The sequence below is a fragment of the Fragaria vesca genome, linkage group LG1 (genome assembly GCF_000184155.1).
Source record: "Fragaria vesca subsp. vesca linkage group LG1, FraVesHawaii_1.0, whole genome shotgun sequence".
Lineage (NCBI taxonomy): Eukaryota > Viridiplantae > Streptophyta > Magnoliopsida > Rosales > Rosaceae > Fragaria > Fragaria vesca.
Genome location: NC_020491.1, coordinates 11,032,479 through 11,053,467, shown reverse-complemented (window position 1 = coordinate 11,053,467; position 20,989 = coordinate 11,032,479). Strand labels below are relative to the sequence as shown.

General features: G+C 38.4%; 4 protein-coding genes and 1 non-coding gene across 6 annotated transcripts in view; 2 read left to right on the top strand and 3 right to left on the bottom strand.

Moving 5' to 3' along the window:
* The window catches only part of LOC101297874 (cyclin-dependent kinase inhibitor 2-like), a 1,825-nt gene extending 619 nt beyond the window's left edge, over positions 1-1,206 (top strand). Inside the window, exons 2-4 of one of the 2 annotated variants that reach the window (XM_004287998.1) lie at positions 173-237; positions 429-581; positions 712-1,206. In XM_004287998.1, coding sequence (XP_004288046.1) covers positions 173-237; positions 429-581; positions 712-781 — 288 coding nt within the window. In that variant the 3' untranslated portion in view covers positions 782-1,206. Of the gene's footprint in view, positions 1-172; positions 238-425 lie in introns of both variants that reach the window. The other variant, XM_004287999.1, reaches the window with a different exon arrangement.
* A 4,369-nt stretch (positions 1,207-5,575) lies between these two features.
* LOC101297581 (putative glutamine amidotransferase-like protein RP404-like) lies at positions 5,576-7,417 on the bottom strand. The gene is made up of 4 exons (XM_004287997.1): positions 7,300-7,417; positions 6,477-7,219; positions 6,161-6,385; positions 5,576-6,066 (listed from the first exon to the last, which is right to left on the bottom strand). The coding sequence occupies exons 1-4, from the start codon at positions 7,385-7,387 to the stop codon at positions 5,830-5,832; spliced, it is 1,293 nt and encodes a 430-aa protein (XP_004288045.1). The 5' UTR covers positions 7,388-7,417; the 3' UTR covers positions 5,576-5,829.
* A 2,730-nt stretch (positions 7,418-10,147) lies between these two features.
* LOC101297376 lies at positions 10,148-11,483 on the bottom strand. The gene is made up of 4 exons (XR_183721.1): positions 10,918-11,483; positions 10,707-10,817; positions 10,434-10,586; positions 10,148-10,304 (listed from the first exon to the last, which is right to left on the bottom strand). It is a non-coding gene; the product is annotated as an uncharacterized LOC101297376 (transcript).
* A 480-nt stretch (positions 11,484-11,963) lies between these two features.
* LOC101294989 (E3 ubiquitin-protein ligase ATL4-like) lies at positions 11,964-12,731 on the top strand. Its single transcript, XM_004289180.1, has one exon. The coding sequence runs from the start codon at positions 11,964-11,966 to the stop codon at positions 12,729-12,731; it is 768 nt and encodes a 255-aa protein (XP_004289228.1).
* Positions 12,732-13,395: 664 nt separating this feature from the next.
* On the bottom strand, positions 13,396-16,103 carry LOC101294704 (uncharacterized membrane protein At3g27390-like). The gene is made up of 9 exons (XM_004289179.1): positions 15,893-16,103; positions 15,649-15,757; positions 15,357-15,552; positions 15,136-15,269; positions 14,740-15,028; positions 14,535-14,641; positions 14,227-14,401; positions 13,627-14,075; positions 13,396-13,543 (listed from the first exon to the last, which is right to left on the bottom strand). Exons 1-9 carry the CDS (start codon positions 16,026-16,028, stop codon positions 13,396-13,398), a joined length of 1,743 nt encoding a protein of 580 aa, XP_004289227.1. The 5' UTR covers positions 16,029-16,103.
* Between the last annotated feature and the right edge of the window lie 4,886 nt (positions 16,104-20,989).

The window sequence follows — 20,989 nt, the reverse complement described above, 5'->3', positions numbered from 1 at the left end:
CTACTCTCTCTCTCTCTCTCTCTCTCTCTCTCTCTCTCTCTCTCTCTCTCTCTCTCTCTCATCTTCTTGAATGTTTTGGTTTTGTGGTCTGGAGGTTTTTATTGCGGTTTTGAGTTACTCCAACCTCAGCAGTTTCACGTTTTGTTATACTGACTGAATTTAATTTTCACAGGATGACGGTGATGATGATGAGGGTGACGAAGTTGAATCGCAGACGTATAATCCACTCAGAGAAAGGTTTGAATTTTAATTAATTATATATATAACTCATCAAACATTTATGACTTACAATTCAGGTTTTCCTGTATACAATTCAAATTTTCAAAATTTCAATTTCAAAAACGGTTTCCCACACCTTGAAATGTATATAAATTCGTCGTCTCCGGTGCTCAAGTTGCTCAGCAATTCTCACTTATATTCTTAAGCAGGAGACAGATGGCGCCTTCGAACAACCTTCAACCTCAACCAACGCCGGCGGAGCCTCGGCGAGGATCGGCGGCAGAGAAAATGCCTTCGGAATTGGAGCTGGAAGAGTTCTTCACGGCCGCCGAGAAAGACATCCAAAGTAAATTTTCAAAGAAGTAAGTTTTAACTTTCAACCACAGTTTCTTTATTTCTTTCTTTCTGTGCTCCTTTCAACTTTAAAGTACGAACTTTGCCAAATAGTCTGAGGCTCTGAGCATGAAATTCTGAACCGAATAATTCCTGCAGATATAACTACGATGTTACGAAGGACGAGCCGTTGGAAGGACGTTACGAATGGACTCGATTAAAGCCATAGACGAGTAGTTGCCATGAAGAAGAAGATAGCGATCCTAGCTCATGCATATTGTAGCTTTCTTTCTTTTACCTTTTTAAGAAATTATGTACAGCGCTAGCTAAAGCTCTTAAGTTTATGAAGAAGGTCGAAGAAGCTGACAGAGGTTTGTTCAGTGTACGCCTAGTAACGACACCGATTTCCCTGCTGCAAAATCCCGATTTGGAAGAAGAAGAAGAGAACAAAGAGCAAGCTTAGGTTGAACAGTAAAGCTTCTAGAAAAACTTATTGTCTGTCTCTGCCTTAAATTTGGTGCCTCTTCCTCTATCTTTTACTGTTCTTCTTCCTCTTGGGTACTTCTCTGTGTGTACCAACAAAAACACACACACACACACTGCAGCCAATAATTTCGGTGTCGATTATTTAATAAAACAGAAAGGAAAAAAAAATGATAATTCATGTAAATTCTTTTGTCTTGCACTGACATTATTTTATTTTCCGAATGATTGGTTTATTATAATTGACGGCGTGTGGGAGTTGAGGGCCGGAAAGTTATGATCTTATCTCCTCCTCCATGTGCAGTTTGGCCCCATCGGCTTTTCCAAATCCCGAGTTTAAAATCAAAAGTAGATAACTTAGTGCAGGGAATATTACTGTTTCTGGAGTAAGCTCGATTGATTTGGTAAAAAGAGATGGCACGGTTTCTGGTAACGGTTAAAACTGTTAGAGAAGCACAGAGAATCAGAGAGAGGTCTGAGTATGAGTGTGGTGAAGGTGACGGTGGATGGAATGAGGAAGAGGGTGCTTTAATGGCACGGATTCTGCCGGAAAGGGGCCGGCTTTCTGTTTTGGTGCAATCATTTATGAGTCTTGGAAATTTGTTGCCTCTGTACGTATGAACGGCCGGACTGTTCATTCCGTCATTTTTATAAGTAGAGAAAATGCCCATTTAGTGTTAATTTAAACCTCTTATTACCTATTCTAATGAATTTAATAGACATGAGCTTATTCCAATATAAGGTGTTCTTATTTATGCCCAAATACACAAATCTATATTAAAGTCATAACAAAATAATAATTTTTGTATATTTTTAAGACAATTTTACCCTCACCACTTCACTTATGAGAAGACTTTACCGGAACCTCACCGGACTCCGGTCACCGGTCACCGGTCGTCGGACTCCGGTCACCGATCGCCGAAATTTCTTCGGTCTCTGTCACCGGTTGCCGGAATTTCCTCGGTCGCCGGTTATTGACCCCTAGTAACTCAGATTTTCTCCGGTCGCCGGATTTCGGTCATGAGTAACTCGGTTACTGACCCCCAATAATCAGTTACTGACCCCTAATAATCAATTACTGACCCCTAATAATCAACTTATTTCAGCTTAATGTAATAGAAAAAAGATTTACCATAAAATAATCGAATTACTAACACTAATAATCGAGTTACTAACCTTAAATAATCATTAAGTTACTGACACCTAATAATTGATTACTGACCTCTAATAATCGATTACTTACCCTTAATTACTGACCCCCAATAATCGATTACTGACCCCTAATAACTGGATCATTATTGCTCAATAATCAACTGAAACTCACAAAAAAAATAAAATGAAGAGAGTAGTTTTACACAACATCACTTGCACAGAAATATAATTTGAGCACAAAAATGCAACATACCATACTTAATTTCACAAGACACCACAACAATGCAACCTAGCTATTCTCTTCAACCCCTAACCTCGGTCAAGAGTTGAGACTGATTCCAGACGTTGCTGGAACCTTCTGCCGGAACTCAAGAACTGCATAGCTATGATCCTCAATTTCCACACCAAAACTGCATCTCACTTCCTGATCAATGGCTACCCTTACTTCGCATACAAATCGAAAGTGTCGTTGGACTACGTCGTCTTCCTGCCCAACGCTCTCTCGCTAGATCCGGCCACCAATCTCCAGTCCCTCTTCACGCGCCTGGCTCGCCGATTTGGATCTAGAAACTACCTACAACGTCGTTCACCGCAGCCTATGTAGTGGAGCGATCTGTGCAGGGAGGTAGCCAGTTCGAAATCCGGTGAGATATTGGTGATCAAAATGACTTTGTTGCAGAGGTCGTCGTCGTTGCAGAGGTCGCCGTCTTCGTTTCCTGTCTTTTGTTGTAGGAGATCGGCGCCGAAGGGAAGGATCTGAATCGGCGATCTACATGTGAGAGAGGAGAAGGAAAAAGAGATAAGATATATATAAGTTTAATTACACAAAGAGTAATAACGTATTTTTCATAATAATCATTAGAATGGCTAAGGGATAAGAGTTTCATTAGAATAGGCTTTAGTTTTCTTCTTTTTGTACATTTGGGCATTTTCTCTTATAAGTATATGGTGATCAAGATATTTTTTTTTTTTGTAAAGGATAAGGTAATCAAGATTTTATGATATATAACACATTTTTAGGTAATATTACGGGGTTGGGATAAAAGAACATGAACGAATCACAAGTGTTTTGGTATATTTTGAATGCTAAAACTAAATACTTGGATGCCGATGATGAATTTAGGCACGTTGACTTATCGGGACATATAATTTACCAGAATTTAATAGTTAATTGATGAACACAAATTATTTGGTCACTTGGTGTTTGACTAAACACCATCATATTGAAATAGAGTCTATATTAATTGTGTCGTATGTAATGATGACTCACGTCTATCGAGATTAAGATGTATTTACAATTAGTTTTCTATGTAACAAGTTTACTATGATATGGATTTTTGTAGCTTGTCTAAAAAGCGGATAAAGTAGAGTGTGTAGTTTGCTAGAAAATCTTGTAGTGGATCCGGATCTTGTCTCCAATCTGTTTGTCTGGAGGATGAGGAGTGGCACTGGCGGGCACAATGGATGCGGGTCGGCAGTGGAAGTCCGACAGTTGGGGTGGCGTCAGTGGATCGATCATTTGGCTGGCTAGCGAATCTAGATGAGAAGTGTATCTCCTCATATCACTTTGAATCTAGATACTAACTCCGATCCTGATGGCTGCTGGGTGATTGGTGGGCAGGGTAGGCGTGCGCTGGTGTTCAGAGACCGAACCTACATTCCTTGGTACTTAGTTTAGCGAAAATTCTTCTACGTACGCACTAAGGTGCAAGTGAACCGAGTTACTAATATGTAATATTTTGATCCGGTCATCCACGTCGCATTATCATGCATGTATTGTAATACCGTTAATAAAATTGAAACTCAAAAAAATAGTCTTAAGTGTTTCCAACACAGGAGGTGAGAACATGAGGTCGAATAAGAGGTACTCTTATTATGGACACTTAATTAATTTGATTGGATCAAAAATGAAAATAAAAGGAATGAATTTATGATCACTAGTTTTCATTCGACCTTCACATATGACGATTTAAGGACTTGTACATTAATGATGTAACCTTGATGAGTAGAATCTGCTCCAAAAAAAAAAATGATAATTTCAAAGAGTGGCTACTCGCTAGCAGTTTGATTGCGACTGACCATACATATGGGCAAATTTTTTTTCTAAGAGATTGGGTCATGGTTGAATATGGGCTTAATACTTGTGAAGAGAACTACGACTTTTTACGGAGTATCCAAAACCCGAGCAATAAAGATATTAATATTCTTTAAACTAGTTTTTTACCTGTGCATCTGCACACATCTGCACATGGGTTTACAAAATAGAAGAAATTTAACTTGAACTGCTCCACTTAAAGTGGAAGGAATCTGATTATCTTATTTCTTAGATAACCGCTCCACTAAAAGTGGGAACAAACCACGTCTTTTTTTTCCCTTAAAATTCCAGTAGTGTTTTACGGTTATACCCATTGTAACTTATTTTTATTTCTTTGAGAATTTTCTATTACCTTGGTTTTTGGGTAATTCAAACAAATGCTTCACCAAAGACACCAAAAAGCGTCTCGTTTTCTAATAGTAGAGATAACATCTTTAATCTAGTACAGGATTATAATTGTATGCATATATATAAACCTCTGAGAATACATCAACTTCATAAATTGCATGAACTACAGTTATTTATGATGGTTGCATAAACCTTTAGCTTTCGAGTTCGTTGGTGTAATTCAGTTATTTGATGGAGGGATGCTCCGGCGCCTTTCGTTCCATGAACAACACTAATACTCGTGTGACTAACTATGATATTAGAGGCAAATAAAATTTACTTAATTTCTTCAGGTTGAGACATGAGAATAATTTTAAGTTGACAATTAATGTTTAAAGAGGCTTATTAATAATGTAACATAGCGTATATAATGTATCGTCATTGAGGGCAAGAAAACAAGAACAAGCTAGAATTGAGGGGGAAAATTCAAAGGAAACAGTTTGTTCCAAGTGATACAGCAATATAAACTCGTCTTTTACTCTTAAAATTTGAATGAAATCATTTCACTTGCTTGTTCTATTATGCCTTTTACAGTTGAGGTTTAAAGAAAACGTTGTTGCACAAGAGTCGTGTTGGAGCCGTTGTCAAAACAAACATGGAAAGCAAATGTCTAAAAAGATCTGATAAATACCAAGAAAAACTAAAGGACTGCAAATTTAGGTCAGATAATAAGTTTGTCATTTTTAATGTTTAAAGATTCAACAAATATTATCGTGTTTGTGATACACCACTTGCACTTATAGCTAAATTATATGAGAACAAGCTGTTCTTATTGTGGTTTGAGAAAATTGGGTTACTCTTACCAACAACTTTGTGACAAGTAAACAAATATATCATATGTGAATGTTGTGACTTTTTTTTTAGAGGAAGATGAAGGTTGTAACTTCAGTTTAGTAATATGTAAACACCATAAAATGAGTGCGATAGTATTGTTGTCAACACATATACATAGAGAATTACATTTCTTTTTAAATCCATTACATAAAGAAAAAACAGACCAATTTGACGTCCAAAAGGGAACAAGGGATTCATGTGAGTCCTCAAAAGATTCATGTGAGTCCTCCACAAAGTAGCAGCAGAAACTACTTTCAATTTGATGACAAACCTTGGCATAGCATAACATGCACGACACAGCTAAAGAACAGGCTAGAAACATGAGATTAATGCATGCCGTTTAGCTTTTTCTCCAACACTTCGGAGCAAATTTGTCCCATCATATGGTAAAAACCCATGAGATCAGATAACTGCTCAACGGACATTTTCGCCATCACGTTCCTCGCTTGTTTCTCTCTTCCCTCGTTCAACTTCAGTCTCTCTATGTAGGAACCTGCATTCCTCACTGTTGCCCCCATTTGCTTTAGTCTATTCTGCTGTTGTAAACTCAAAGCTGCATTTGACTGTAAATATGTGGTATACCAAAGTTAAGGAGGATACCAGACCACACCAAACTAAGAAAAATAACTAGTAAAACGAATTGAAGCAGTTGAAAACCTCTAGGAACTCTGCCCCGGCTTCGAGTTCAGATTCTTTGATAGAATGCATAGTGCCACGACCACCAGTATATAAGTTTCTGGCAATTGAGAAACTCCTTACTATCCTGTCTCTCTTTATCTCCACTTCGCTATCAAGCTTTGTAGGCAACTGTGATGGCACAGATGATGAGGAGCTTGAGGTATTAAGCTTCTGCTGGTAAGCAACTGCTGCTTTGACAAACTCCTGCAAACATGAACGCAATTTTTGCAAGGTTCAATCTAGATTGATCACTGAATAGTACCAAAAGAACATAAGAGATTGCGTGGGATTTGACCTTATAGGCAGATGGGCAACCGGGATAATCAAATTGGTCAGGCTCGGGCCTTCTCATTCTTTCGGGATGGAATTGGAGTCCCATAATAAACTTACCTTGGTCAGGATTATAAGCATCAGGATCATAAAATGCTTCAACCAAACCATCTCTTGCAAAAGCCATTGGCACAAAACGGTGAGCCAATCTCTTAACACCTTGATGGTGATAACTATTAACCCTAATCTCCAACTTGCCTCTCTCGTTAAGCTCCTCCTCCTTAAACCAATGGTGCAATGGAGTATCTTCAACCACCTCAACCTCATGCCTATGTCCATCGTAGTCGTCGTAGTTTATATGCTGAACCTTACTCCCATCAACCTTGGAGTGCTTTCCGAGCTCGGTTTCTATGTCCTGGTAAAGGGTACCTCCACATGCAACATTCAAGACTTGTGAGCCTCTGCAGATTCCCAAGTAGGGTATGTTTCTCTCGAGGCAAAGCTTGGCAAGCCTCAACTCGATTGAATCTTTCTCCTTATCTATGGCCGTGTCGCTTACATGAAGCCTCCTGATTTCTTCTAGTTCTTCCTTGGAAACGTCGTCGTCGCCGCCGCTTTGGTAAAGAGATGGATCAATATCCTCTCCTTCACAAAGCATAACTCCATGAATGGGCTCGAAGCTCTCCAGTAACATATGCACTCCATTTACTCGGGGAACAATTACTGGAACTGCGCCATACCTAATTATAAGATCGAGATGATATTCACCTGAGACATGTATATAAATCGATCAATTCATTGTTCATATATATTTCATAAGAAGTGCAACAAATGATTCAAATACGTACCCACAAAATCCACGAACTTGTTCTTGCGAATCGTACGTCTAGAGACGATGAGAACTCGAGGAAGGATCACAGACAGATCAGAATACATGTTTATCTATGAGTTCTTCTCGATAATGATATTGATCAGTGCTTTGATTTTGCAGAATATATAGGAATCGAAAACTAAGTAGAAATAGCTGGGTGGGTGGCTAGAGATCGTAAACGAGTTGTATTTCGTTTACTAATAGTCTAATATTATTGGACCGAGAGGATAAGAGAGCCAGAGAGATCACGTAATCTATTACAAAGATGATCAACATGAAAACGTATTTTTATAAATTTCAAGGAGATGAAACATGCATGGGGAAAGAGAAAAAACAAAAACAAAAATAAAAATCAGAGGTATTACGTAGTCATGGCGCCGCATACATGCATCTCACTAAGTCTAAGACGGTGCTTAGCTAGCTTCCAGGTTAATTGGTTGAATCAACAGCTCATTCAGTCCACATCCATTTCATATAATTAGGTGTAGTTACAATACTATCATCAAAATTAGCAACTAGTGCAATTTAATTAGATCTAAACCAATTTTAAAACCTATCCATTTTAGAGAGGATTTGCAGTGGATATTCTTTGTGTTTGTCAAGTCTTAAATATAAAAGTGAACTTACGAGCTTTGTATATATATAGTTCTTGAAAAAACCATTTATAGAAATTTAAACTTAAGAGGTCATTCGGGACGTTTAGTTATAGACCATATCTTGCTGCTTATGTACGTGGGTTGTTCGGCCGGAATCCAAAGAGACTCCAAAGAGCAGTAGGTTTATGTATCACCGTTTTTCCAATGGTTAGGTATATGTGTCACCTTGTTACAACAATTCGTGGCATATATACATGGAACACGGAGAAAGAGTTTGAGTTTTCTCGAACGTTATGACAGTAAACAAAAACTTAAATAAAATTATCAAAATGATCGAGAATGTCATCCCAAGAGTTACATCATCTGAGTTCCCAGCCAACATATCTTCAATGAAGTAGGTAAATGATCGATGTGCTCATTTCGTTCTTAACCTCCCAATCATACTTGACTAATAATATTATTAAACATTTTCTCAATACTTATAAAATTAGAATCAAGTGACATAATTATTTTTCATAATCAAAACAGAATACGTATGTAGTATATACCTAACTAGTTATAGGATGAGGGGATGAGGATGATATCGTTGAATTAGGTAAATGGGTCCTAAAAAGTAGAAACTATTCGAAATGTCTGAATAGGGTGCGATCGTTGATTAAGGGAGTCATAATATCTGGTGTAGGTACTGTCGGAGGCACTCTTTGTCCTTGTTATTTTCTCGGTGTCATAATATCTGGTGTAGGTGGCTCTAGTTCTTGTCCACACTTAGCAACATATACAGTGCATCACTATTTCACTACGGGAAACAAATTTACACTGATTTTTTAGAAGTTAGAACTATGTAATTTTTTCTACTAGAAGAAGATCAGAACAGGGCATTGCTAAAGAAAACACAACGAACTGGATTTATAATCTGGGAATTTGTATGGACTTCTCTTGTGCTTTTTACTTTTAGGGGCTAAGGCAAGCACTTCAATTCTTCAGAGGTTCATCTTGTTAAAATAAGATGGTTTCACATTTGCTGCCAGCTTCTTATAGTTTTCATGTTTTATTCCCTGCTAGTGTTTTGGTTGTTTTTTTTCGGATGAACCTCTTAAAATGCATGAACTTCCCTTAAAAACGCATGAGCTGGATGCATAAACCTCTTCTCGACCATCGGTGTAATTCCTTGCAGTGATGCTCTAGCTTTTGTTTAATGAACAACAACATAACGCTCTGAAACTAATGAAGATATTGGAAGAAACTTCTCATCAGTGTAATTCATTGTAGTGATTCTCCAACTTTTGATTAATGAACAACAACAAAACTCTCTGAAACTAATGAGGATATTGGAAGAAACAAATTTATTTTCAATAGAAAATATTAAGCAGTTTTGTTCCCGGTGAACATAAGTAATGAAGATGAAGATCAATACGTTAGTAAAGTAATTGTCATTACCAGTTTGATTTGATTTTCATTTTAAATCAAAGAAATGAAACTGTGTATGAGTCGATGGAGAATGTTGTAACAAGATTGTGTGGATCATTTACCATGGTTAACTAATCAAACCCATATAAAAACACACATTTTGGTTAACTCCATGTTAATCTTGTGTCAAATATGGTTTTGCTATGAGAAATGCTCTCATTGAACGCGTGTTCTAACATTTGATATTCTTCTCAATCTTGAATGGTTTATTATTGAACGCCACTTATTGATAAAATAGTCTGAGGTTCGTATCTAAAATCAATTGGCAACGGACTCAAATCCTTATAAACCCGCAGACAATGTCCATTTATCAATTCATAGAGGAATTCAAGTGTAACTTCAAATACTTATAATAGTTTCTGACTTCCAGTTTCTTTTTTCTGTTCAAGAAACCCAACAAACCTTGATCAACTATATATGCATGACCATGAGTGATAATAGTCACACTTTTTCCTTCTAAACTTATTAGGCATACCCCGGATTCTCTAAAAATAACCAACGCAATGATGTAAGGATGAAGCAAAAGAAAAAAGATGTTAAACATACAGAAAATTCAGTGGAACTGTATGAGATGGTACCCTCTGCTTCTGTATGGAATATCTGATTAGGCCTTCACAACTTGGCTAATTATCCTCCTGTATATGTAGGATTTTTTTTTTAGAATTCAAATCATCCTACAAGTGCATTCACCAATTCAAAACATGAGCAGTCTTTTGTTTGAGAAGACAAAACATGAGTATTCAGAATTACAAAAGGGCTTTTCATTTAAACAGAAATTAGTATAACCAAATGCTAGTCTATTGCTATCAAATCAAGAAAATTGTTGAACAAACTCCTGCAAAAGTTCTTGACAAACTGTGGGACTCTTGTTTTCTTTTTGGTAGGTTGGAATTGGAATAGAGGCAATACTTCAGACCTTCTGCTAAAGCCCTGCATCTGATCAGCATCTTTAGCATCTTCAGAGTAAATGTGCATGTAAATGTTTGAGATTTCATAACGTTTTTTTCACAATGAAGAAATTCTTTCTTAACAGAAAGCGTACATGTACCGTTTTCACTTCGTATATAGCCTCTCTAGCTGATCTTGAGTATAAGCACCACATATAGTAGCAGAACTGAGTATACCTGCATCCAGCCCTGCATTCCTCCGACAGAAAGCTCCAATGGTTGAGAGATAGATCTTTCTAAATATCGGGGCCTGGCTGCACATAATGAGATCACTCTTTGCTTGTTAATAATTCAAGAGGATATGCACAGAAAGTGCTGTGTTGCTTAATAAACTCGAAGAACAATATCTTATATGATGAGGAAACTTTACTAACTTTGGGAACATTCCTCAGAGCTCTCAAAGATATAGCCAGTCGTTTGTGCATTCATCAAACTCGACAACCACTTCAATCACATAAGTCATACCTCTCTTGAACGTATCTTTCCTTCATCCACAAACAGTTAATACAAGCATAGTTTCAGTTATCATGAAAGGCTGCATAGATAAGGAGCAAATAAGGGTCAATGCCTTTTCTATACACAAACCTGATATGCTACAACTGCTGCATGCAATCCAACGAAATCGCTGGAGACAACTAGTAGTATGATGCTTCCAACAACCTCAACAGGCCACATCGATTAGGATTGTCAAACCAGCAATGGCTATGGAAGGTAGCCACTTCAAAGAAATGGACCTTCCCGACTAATCTGAGTTAGAATCAGTTGATACCATCCTTAACCAGAAGGACTCTTCACAATAGAAATTGCAGTGCATAGAGGAATATCCATCAGTAGCCTCCAATACATCAAGTAATAAAACAAGGAGGCACATGAATCACATACAAGAATAAAATCACTAATCTGATCATTCTGATGTGAGATCACATAGGCTGATAAGCTTTAATTTAGTCACTTTCTCCACTATACATCACTCAAGTATGGATCGAGTTCTCTAAATTTACTTAACCCAGCTTCCACAAGTTGTTCTACAGCAGCAAATTCATCTCTGCAGTAGCGAGTGAAATACGAACAGAAACAACAGTGACAATAGATCCTAACTGATTAGTAAGTTCTTTCAAGATAACATGGTTATGAATCAAGTAATTTATGGGATCCAACCTCTAAAACCCACAACCCTATACAATGTCAACGGTAACCCAACTTATATATGTCAATCTGAATCTGAATTGAAGTAAGTTCACCAAATCGATGCTAATATAAAACAGAGAACACAACATCAAGCAGACAACAATTGAATCTAAATAGTCATAGGGTGAGCTTACTGGTCGGGTCCGAAACCGTAGCACATCAGCTCGCGGCGCCATGTGTAAGGAGTGCCGGAGTGGGCAGCTTCTGCAACATTTTCAGTGGGCTCCGGTGAGGTTTTATACGGCAGTCACGGCACACGTGCCGTTTCTCACACGTGCTAAAGAGGAGAGGACCCACTTAAATTTTCCCTCTTTCGTCGGCTACTATATAAACCTCGCTCCAAAACCAAACCGAAATTCAAATCTCAAAGACGCGGTCATAAACACACACTCTCTCTCTCAGACAGTCAGACTTGACCAAAACCCTAACCACCACCGCAAACCATGCCGTCGCCGGCGATTGTGCTCCTCGTCCTCTTCCTCCTAGCCGCCGTCACTTTGCTCCTCTACTACTTCCTCCGCCGCCGCCTCCGATCACTTCTTCTCCGCCGTTCCGCCACCGCATCGCCGCTCCAGAGCTCACAATCTCGCCGCCGGCAAGTCTCTCCCGCGCCGTCCTCCGCCTCCGCCGGCCTCCTCCTCCCGCTGTTCAAATTCTCGGACGTGAAACGCCCCGGCTCCGTCACATTCGCCGGAGACTGCGCGATTTGCCTGGCGGAGTTCGAGCCGGACCACCACCTCCGCCTCCTCCCGCTCTGCCTCCACGCCTTCCACGTGGACTGCATCGACACCTGGCTCGCCGGCGACTCGCAAATCTGTCCGGTTTGCCGCGCCGGCATTTTCCGGACCGATTCGGACCTCCTCCGGACAGCCGTCTCCGGCGGAAGCTTCCGCCTGGCGATCGGCAACGTCAGCCGCGGACGGCGACCGGACACGGCGGCGAATTCGAGCTCGAGAATCAACTCAATCGGCGGAGGTGAGTTCGACTATGTCGTGGATGAGGAATGGGAGCTTCAACTGAGAGATGCGGTGTTGCCGCCGGTTCACGACCAAGGCGGAGAGGACGAGATCGCCGCCGTCGTTATCGACCGCGAACCTCCGCTTTCTGCGGCGCCAATTTCGGAGTACCAGAGCATGATTTTCACTGGGAGCAGCCGGCGTTGGACGGAGTTATCGGAGGGAATTGAGATGCTTTCCCGGTGGCTCTCCTGAAGATGATGATGAGGTGATGAAGGAGATGAGTTAAACGACAGTCGTTTTGCCACTGTGCTACGACAACGTTTCATTCAGCTTGATAACTAGAAAGGAAATGAATACAAGAGAAAATATGTAGGAATTGTGGATTGTGAAAATGGGATTATGATGAGTAGAGCTTTTAGTTTCGTAAAAATCAGTGAAACAAAACAAGTTAGATCAAGCTCATAGTTTGTAATTTGCTATTAACGATCCTCTGATTTTGTGAACTGAAGGATGACATTCTAGAGTTCCAATTTGGTCTGAAACTTCATGTATTGCGATTCCGAACTATGATAATGAATTAGTCTGAGTTCACTTTGGAACATACAGCGCTGCAATTTTTCATGGACTTAAGCATGCTTCTATGATTTTTGCTATGGTGAATCGTGTTCTTTCCCCGTTAGAGTTATACTTCATATATAGTTTTCAACAATTCAGGTAACATGTTGTGACATTTTACAATATCATTCGTCCTTCAATTAGAAATTTTCGTTGAAGGTGACTGAAAACTCAACTAAATGAGACCACTATCAACTATCCAGGACCATTGTGTTATTGCTAACAACAGATATCTGATTAACAAACTAAAATACGATCCTTAGGAATTTAATTACAAGGTAGATTTACGTTCGATTTCATGCTAAACATCTTCGATGGAGGTAGATTCAATGGAACCGAGTGGAATGGTAGCCTCCTGTATGGAATATGTGATCAAGTTCTTCACTACTTGGTGAAATCTCCTCCTATAAGTGGGAAATTTTGAGACACCTCTCGTTATCCCAATCATCCTACAAACGCATTCACCAATTCAAAACATGAATATGCAGAATGATATCGGAAAGGAAATGGAAATATAAGCAAAACTTCATACCTTCTACTAATGCCTTGGATTTGAGCAGCTCTTAGAGCATCTTGAGGTATTAAGCTTCCATTATCCCAAGCCTCCATGCGCTGTGTATTGCTTCTGAAAAGTAGTACTTTCTCCAGAAATCTCACCTCACACTCTTCCAAATTTATGACCTTGACTTGTTCCTTGAGGACCATTATAGGATTAAAAAACCAGTCCATCAGTTTGTCATGTGGTCTATTAATATAGGTAACTTCAACATCATCAAGCAGCAGTAAACCAGGTGAATTTGATCCGATCGAGCAGAGAAGAGTGTACAATAATGAATAACAAGGCAAACCAACACTAATGATGCTCCCTTCATTGCTGTTCTCACATTTCAACCATTCATAGAGATCATTTGGAGTTATTGCTTCCGCATCCAACAGTTGCTTACCCCTCAGTTCACAGGTTCTCATCATATTTCCCCATATCTGTTGCATTTGAGCAAAACAAGTGGGACGGGTTAATTAGTTTTCTTAGAACATTTGGAAGAAAAATCAACATTATTTTGCTAAACTTGATGTCTGATTATGATTCACCGATCTTATCAAAGTTGAATGTGAAAAAATTTCTAAAGCATACCTGTACCATTTTTACTTGATGTATAGACTCTCTTACTGATCTTGAGTTGGCCAAACGTGGCATATGCATTGCAGGTGCCTCCATAGTTGCAGAACTGATCTTACCTCCAGCTGCTTGCCTTCCTCGGACAGAGAGCTCTGATGGTTGAGAGACAGATCTTTTTCGATAATGGGGCCTGGCTGCGCATAATGTTATCACTACTGTAAATATCGATCATTTACAAAAGAAAAAAGCACTAAATCTAGCAAGAAATAGCATCATTTTCTAACAACAATAGCTGAAATAATGAAGATGCAAAATTTACTGACTTCGGAAAGATGGTGCCCTCTCGAAGATATAACCAGTCATTTGTGTACTCATCAAACTCAGCAACCATTGCAATCACGTAAGTCACACCTCTTTTGAAAGATCTTTCCTTCATTCATCAATTGTTAAACAATACATAATGTCAGTGATCATGAAAGGCAAAGGAGGTAGAGAGCAAAAGAGGGTCATAGTTTAGTAAGAGCAAACCTGATATACTACAATTGCTGCATATAATCCAACAAAAATGCTCCCAATGACTGTCAGTATGATGCTTCCAACAACCACAATTGGCCACATAAGAATTGTCAAGCCAGCAATAGGGATGCAAGCTACTTCAAGAAATGGTCCTTCTCGACTAATCATATCGTAAATCAGTCGATACCAGCCCTTAAATAGCATATATGGACTCTTCACAACAACAATTGCAGTGTAAAGAGGAATCTCCACCATTAGCCCCAAAACACCAACTAGTATACATGCTGGTATATGAATCAACCTACAAGATAACTCCAAAGAAAATCACTGGGCTATCTGAGATCTCTAATCGAGTCACTTTCTCCAACATACATCACTAAAGTACTAATTAGTACACGACACGATTACCTTAGAGTTCGAACTTCTTCTGAAGCAGGGGATTCACGCAACTCCTTCAAGTAGAGTGGATACGAATGGTAACACAAGTCTGCAAAGTCTCTAACTACAGTGCAGCTTCCTTTAACAGTTTCCGAAGTTCCATCCTATGTATCAAGGCAGCACACTGAGTCTTAGTGTTACAAAATCAGATACTGAATTAGAAGAAAGAAGGACCAAGTTTAACACATTACCACAACACAATGTTTGAACTTATTCAATTCATTTCCATGCCTGAAAGCCTCAAAGGTAGAAACCCAAGGAGTAAAGAACCCATAGCCCAATCCCACAAGAACACTCCCAGCTATGCTCAAACCCAACCAGATACCAAATAGAGCAGGCAAGCCACACAAGATTGCAACTTTAAGGGGTATATCAAATCTATCAATCCTACAAATGCCAAAAATTGCATATATCTAAATGAACACCAGCAAAAAATGACATACTGAAAAATCTAAAGGGTACTCATTTGGCAAAGGTACTCACTTTATAAGAGTATAGATTGTCCAGGCAACATGTGCAGGAAACAACCCCAAAATGATTCCCACATTCCCTATGATCAGTATTAGCGCAGAAACAGGACCAACAAGAACACCTGCAACAATGATAAAAATAAATAAAAATCAATGAAAACTCCCAGCACCCACCATTGAATTTTCCTGTGAAGCTCTGCAGAACATTTAAGTAGTCCAATAATCAAACCCAATCTGGAACAGAAGACAAGGGTTACCTTTGAGACAACCCAGAAAGAGAGCAGAAATGAAAGCAAACACCACATAGAGACCTTTCAGCCCAGAGCTCCAGCTCCAAGTTTGTGACGACTCCATAGCAAAAAAATGATCACAGAGAGAAAGGAAGGCCACCATATTAACCGAAACATATAAACAAACTTGGACTACACTACCCTTCCGTTCTGCAATACGATTACGAATTTATTGTTTAAAAAAAAAGGCCAATAATCTCATAGATAGTTATTATATAACTACTAGTGTCAGAGGGAGACGTGTGCTACAAGAAGATGACAAGGAATGAGAGAGATACAAGTGTACAAGAATACCTAAGATCCAACCAAAATCAATCAACCCAGATGTTAGGAACAAAAAGGGACGGCTCATGTAAAGGTTGTCATAGATAGAAACTCAACTCACTCAAAAGTTATACAAGTGACACCATTTAGGGAGTTCCATGCCCATACTTCATTACTAACCCAAAGTCATGTGAAAACTCGTCAATCCAATATAGTTTCGATCTTGTGTAACAGTTCCGTTCACCTGGTCACTAACATTTGGTAATTGTGCAAGTTAAATTTTGAACCAAATTATTAACTTTGAAGATCCGCTAGCAACACCGTAAAATAAAAAAGATACGTACTCGTATCTCGAATAAAAAGGAGGGATATGAAGTTTGACTTGGTTTTGAGACGAAGATTGTCAACTATTGACTTGCAAATCCTCATCGCATACATCATGCTTTCACTTTCATATTTGAAGCAAGCAATATATAATTCACAATTATCTTCATATACTAATGTTTTATGCACCGTGGAAGACAATCTCCTTAGATACTAGCTAGCTTGTTTCATTGAAATACTTGGTATTGTTTATGTTGTTTTTCAATTCAGTATAGTTATGCATGCATGTGCATGCGCCCCCTTCATTTCGTGATTAAATGTATGCAGGAGAATAAACAACTAATCGCAAGTGAAAAGGCATTTGAATCATTGAATGATTTGATGCTGGTTTGGACCGAGTCGTTTCAGTAAAATGAATAGTACTTATCTTTATTCAATATGATAGTGATACGGAAAACTCTTCGCTTCTTAGAATGAAGAACTTATTATTCCATGCAGGTATGCATTTCCATTAAAAAAAAAAAGAATATCCAGATGTAAACCCATGTCTGGGATAAAACTCTAGAATTAATGGCATTCTCGGAGGTTGAAATTTTTGGTTGTTATTTATATTGGCCAATTTGTGGTTTGTTTGTGCTTGTACACGCTAAGTTGCTTCTTTGACGCAGATGAGAAAATGGAGTAGAGAATGTTGCTTTGCCAAGAAGAGAGCTGCAAGATGCTCCCATTCTCGTGTAAAGGTTGTGGAATTAGTAGGTTACAGTGGCTTTAGCTTTGAGATTGAACTTGTGAAGTACTTGACAGAAACTGCATGTAATCTCGAGAAAATTATTTTTGGTTGTGTTGATCGTCGGCGTTCAAGATTCGGAGTAGATAAGCAGTATAAATTGGAGAACATTACCAGGACAAGCACTTTAGCCGATGAAAAAATTTCGTCGGCCTGTTAGCTAAATTCGTCGGCTAAAATCTTAGCCGACGAGCTTTCGTCGGCTATGGTTTTGTCGGGAAAAGGTCGTCGGCGATGACTTTAGCCGACGACACTAGAAGACGTCGTCGGCTATTATCTGGGACAATAGCCGACGAATATCTTAAATGTTTCGTCGACCATATTCTGAGACTTTAACCGTATGTAATAAAAAATTAAAAAAATAACTAAAGCCGACGAAATATAGTCTGTTTCGTTGGCTTTAGAAGTGTTTAGCCGACGAAACATACCATAATTCGTCGGCTAAACCTTATAAAAAATTAAAAAAATACTATAGCCGACGAATATCTTCGGCTAAAGTATTTAAATATCGTCGGCTAAAATTGCTGATTTTTGAAAAAAAAACTGCAGAAACTTTCGGCCACCTCCAATCACCACAAAATTTGACAGAATCTTCCTCTTAACATTTCGAACAACTTTCTAGATGAAGTCGAAGCCCAATTCTAAGCCTAAACAGGTCAATTGAATCAAAATATAAAAATCCCCAATTTTAAACCTTAAAAACTTCAAATCTTCGATTCTCCTCACACACACCGAATCGAGCTACCAAATTCTAGGGGAATGTAGTACTAATCAAACTCAACTTATCCATATATAGAACTCACCAAATGGTGACCTGAGAAAGGAGAAATTCGATCAACACCGAATTCGAACTGGAGGAGTTTTGGAGCTCGATTTATCCCTCACGGCGGCGCCACTCGATGCAGCACCTGTCCAGTAATGAAGTAGAGATGACGGCTAAGCTTTTGGGACAAGTGTGGCGGTCTCCTAGGGCTTGACGCCGAAGCTAGGCCGAGAAGAAAATCCGGAACTTTTTCTGATTTTCTAACTTCTTACCATCCACCTCAGGTAAAACTCCTATATAAAGAACTTTACCTGACGAAATTCTTTATTTTTGTCGGCTAAACTCTTTTGAAAATATCGGTTGATTGCCAAAAAAATTTTGACAATAGCCGACGAAATCATATATTTTCGTCGGTTTAAGTCCTTTGAAAATTTTGAAAATTTTCCCCCAAATTTGGTTTACAGCCAAATTTTTTATGACTTTTCATATATTTTCGTCGACTAAAGTCCTTTGAAAATTTTACCGCCAAAAATTTTTTGACCTTAGACTACTTTTTTAATATCTCGTCCGCTAAAGTCTATAAATTCACGAAAACGCTCATATTTCCCTCTATATTACGTAGTTGTCAACATTCCACACGAAAAACTTTCACGTAGATGAGACGCAACCGCCTATATAAAAATTTTGAGACATTTACCTTCCGACGATAGGGCTCCCCATATGGAATAATAACGGTAAATAGGGTTGACCGCTACTATCGGTACCAAGACGTTACCCGATTTATGTGATTTTTGAACCATAGCCGTATTTCACCATTCTGAACATATCTTATTTCACGAGATTTTTGATAATTTTGCTTCCTATGTAGAGTTGGTTCACAAAGTTGTATAACCTACTAAACAAGTTATACAACATTAGTAGACACGTTGTGATTCCGATGATTAAAATTCACAAACCAAAATTTGACCGTCAGATATGATCATTATGACGAAAGATGTCTATGGTAAAAAATTCAACTAGATCCGACAACGTTAAGGGCTCGATCGAAACGGTCAACCGTAATCCATCGTCATTTATCACACGAAAACGTTCATATCTCCCTCTATATTACATAGTTTGGTCAAACCTTCCACATGAAAAACTCTCACATAGATGAGACGCAACTTCTCATATAAAAATTTTGAGACATTTACCTTCCGACGATAGGGCTCCCCATAGGGAATAATAACGGTAAATAGGGTTGACCGCTACTATCGGCACCGAGACGTTACCTAGTTATGTGATTTTTAAACTATAGCCGTATTTCACCATTTTGAACACATCTTATTTCACAAGATTTTTGATAATTTTGCTTCTTATGTAGAGTTAGTTCACAAAGAAGTTATATAACATTAGTAGACACGTTGTGATTCCGATGACTAAAATTCACAAACCAAAATTCGACCATCAGATATGATCATTATGACGAAAGATGTCTATGATAAAAAAATTCAACTGGATTCAACAAAGTTAAGGGCTCGATCGAAACGGTAAACTCTAATCGGAAATAAGAAAACTGCATTTTGAAGCCCTAAACGGACTCGGATGGCCAAAAAGGCCCATATGTCAAAGAAAAGCAATGAGTTTGACTCGTAGGGCCGTTACGCTTCCAGAAAGGTATCACAATAGTCAATCGGACACCGAATACCAAATCTGCACCATACCGGGTTTCGACTGTTCTACATCAGAGACGTTACCCGATTTACGTGATTTTTTAACCATAGCCATATTTCACTATTCTGAACACATCTTATTTCACGAGATTTTTGTTAATTTTGCTTCTATATAGAGTTGGTTTACAAAGTTGTGTATTTGTTTAAAATCTACTAAGCAAGTTATACTACATTTTATCGTTTTCTTTTAGCCGACGATACTATTATTTTGTCGGCTAAAGTTGTGAATAGCCGACGACTTTTTTCGATAATAGCAACGAGATTTTTTTTCGTCTGCTAAAATACTTTAGCCGATGAGTAAAAACTTTAGCCGACGAAGGAAAACTTTGGTCGACGAAAAAAAATTTCGTCGGCTAAAGTATAGTATAGCCGACGAAAAAATTTCTTTAGTCGACGAAATTTTAAATTAGCCGACGAAGGAAAATTTCGTCGGCTAACGTGAACTTTAGCCGACGAAAAAATAATTCGTTGGCCTGGTTTTTTTATTTTCGTCGGCTAAAACCTTTCTTCTGATAGTGGAAAAAGAAAATATTGACAATAACTCTAGCTCAGGACCTAAAAGAAAAACTGCCTGCAAGTGTAGAAGTTGTATGCGCTACTACAGCCTACTAGGAGTTACATTGCAAAATTCTTTATATTGGATCATGATTCATTCTTTTCAGTTCTGTTATTCTGAAACTTCAACCTCAATATATGTAGCTGAATTATGAATGTTTGTCCTACTGTCCTACTCTCTTCCAAACTCAGTTAACCTTCCTTAATGGGTGCTTTGCATATGATAAGAGAGATTTTATACACACACACTCTTGTTTTCTAAATAGACACCCACCCGTACTCCTCAAAAAAAAAAAAAAAAAAAACAACACCCATCGATCTTTTTTGCCATTTTTTTCCCTCGTTTGTTATAATCGAACATTGTCACTAACTAGAAGAGTAAATCTAGAACCAAACCATTTAAATAGAAAGCTTCAATTTCCATTTTTTTACAGTCCAGCAATCTAATGTGTTATTAAAATATGAATATTGAAGAATCATTTTATGCAGAAATGAAAGAAATTGGGAGCTCGTCTCTTTCTCTATTTGTTAGAGTTTCTCAGACACATTAATGAGCAAGACTGCCGCTAAATTCTTTCCATCCTATAGCGATCCGCCGTCAGCGACTTTTAAGATTTTACATTCAGATTATTGCCGTTGTCGAGTTATTGGAGTAGTAC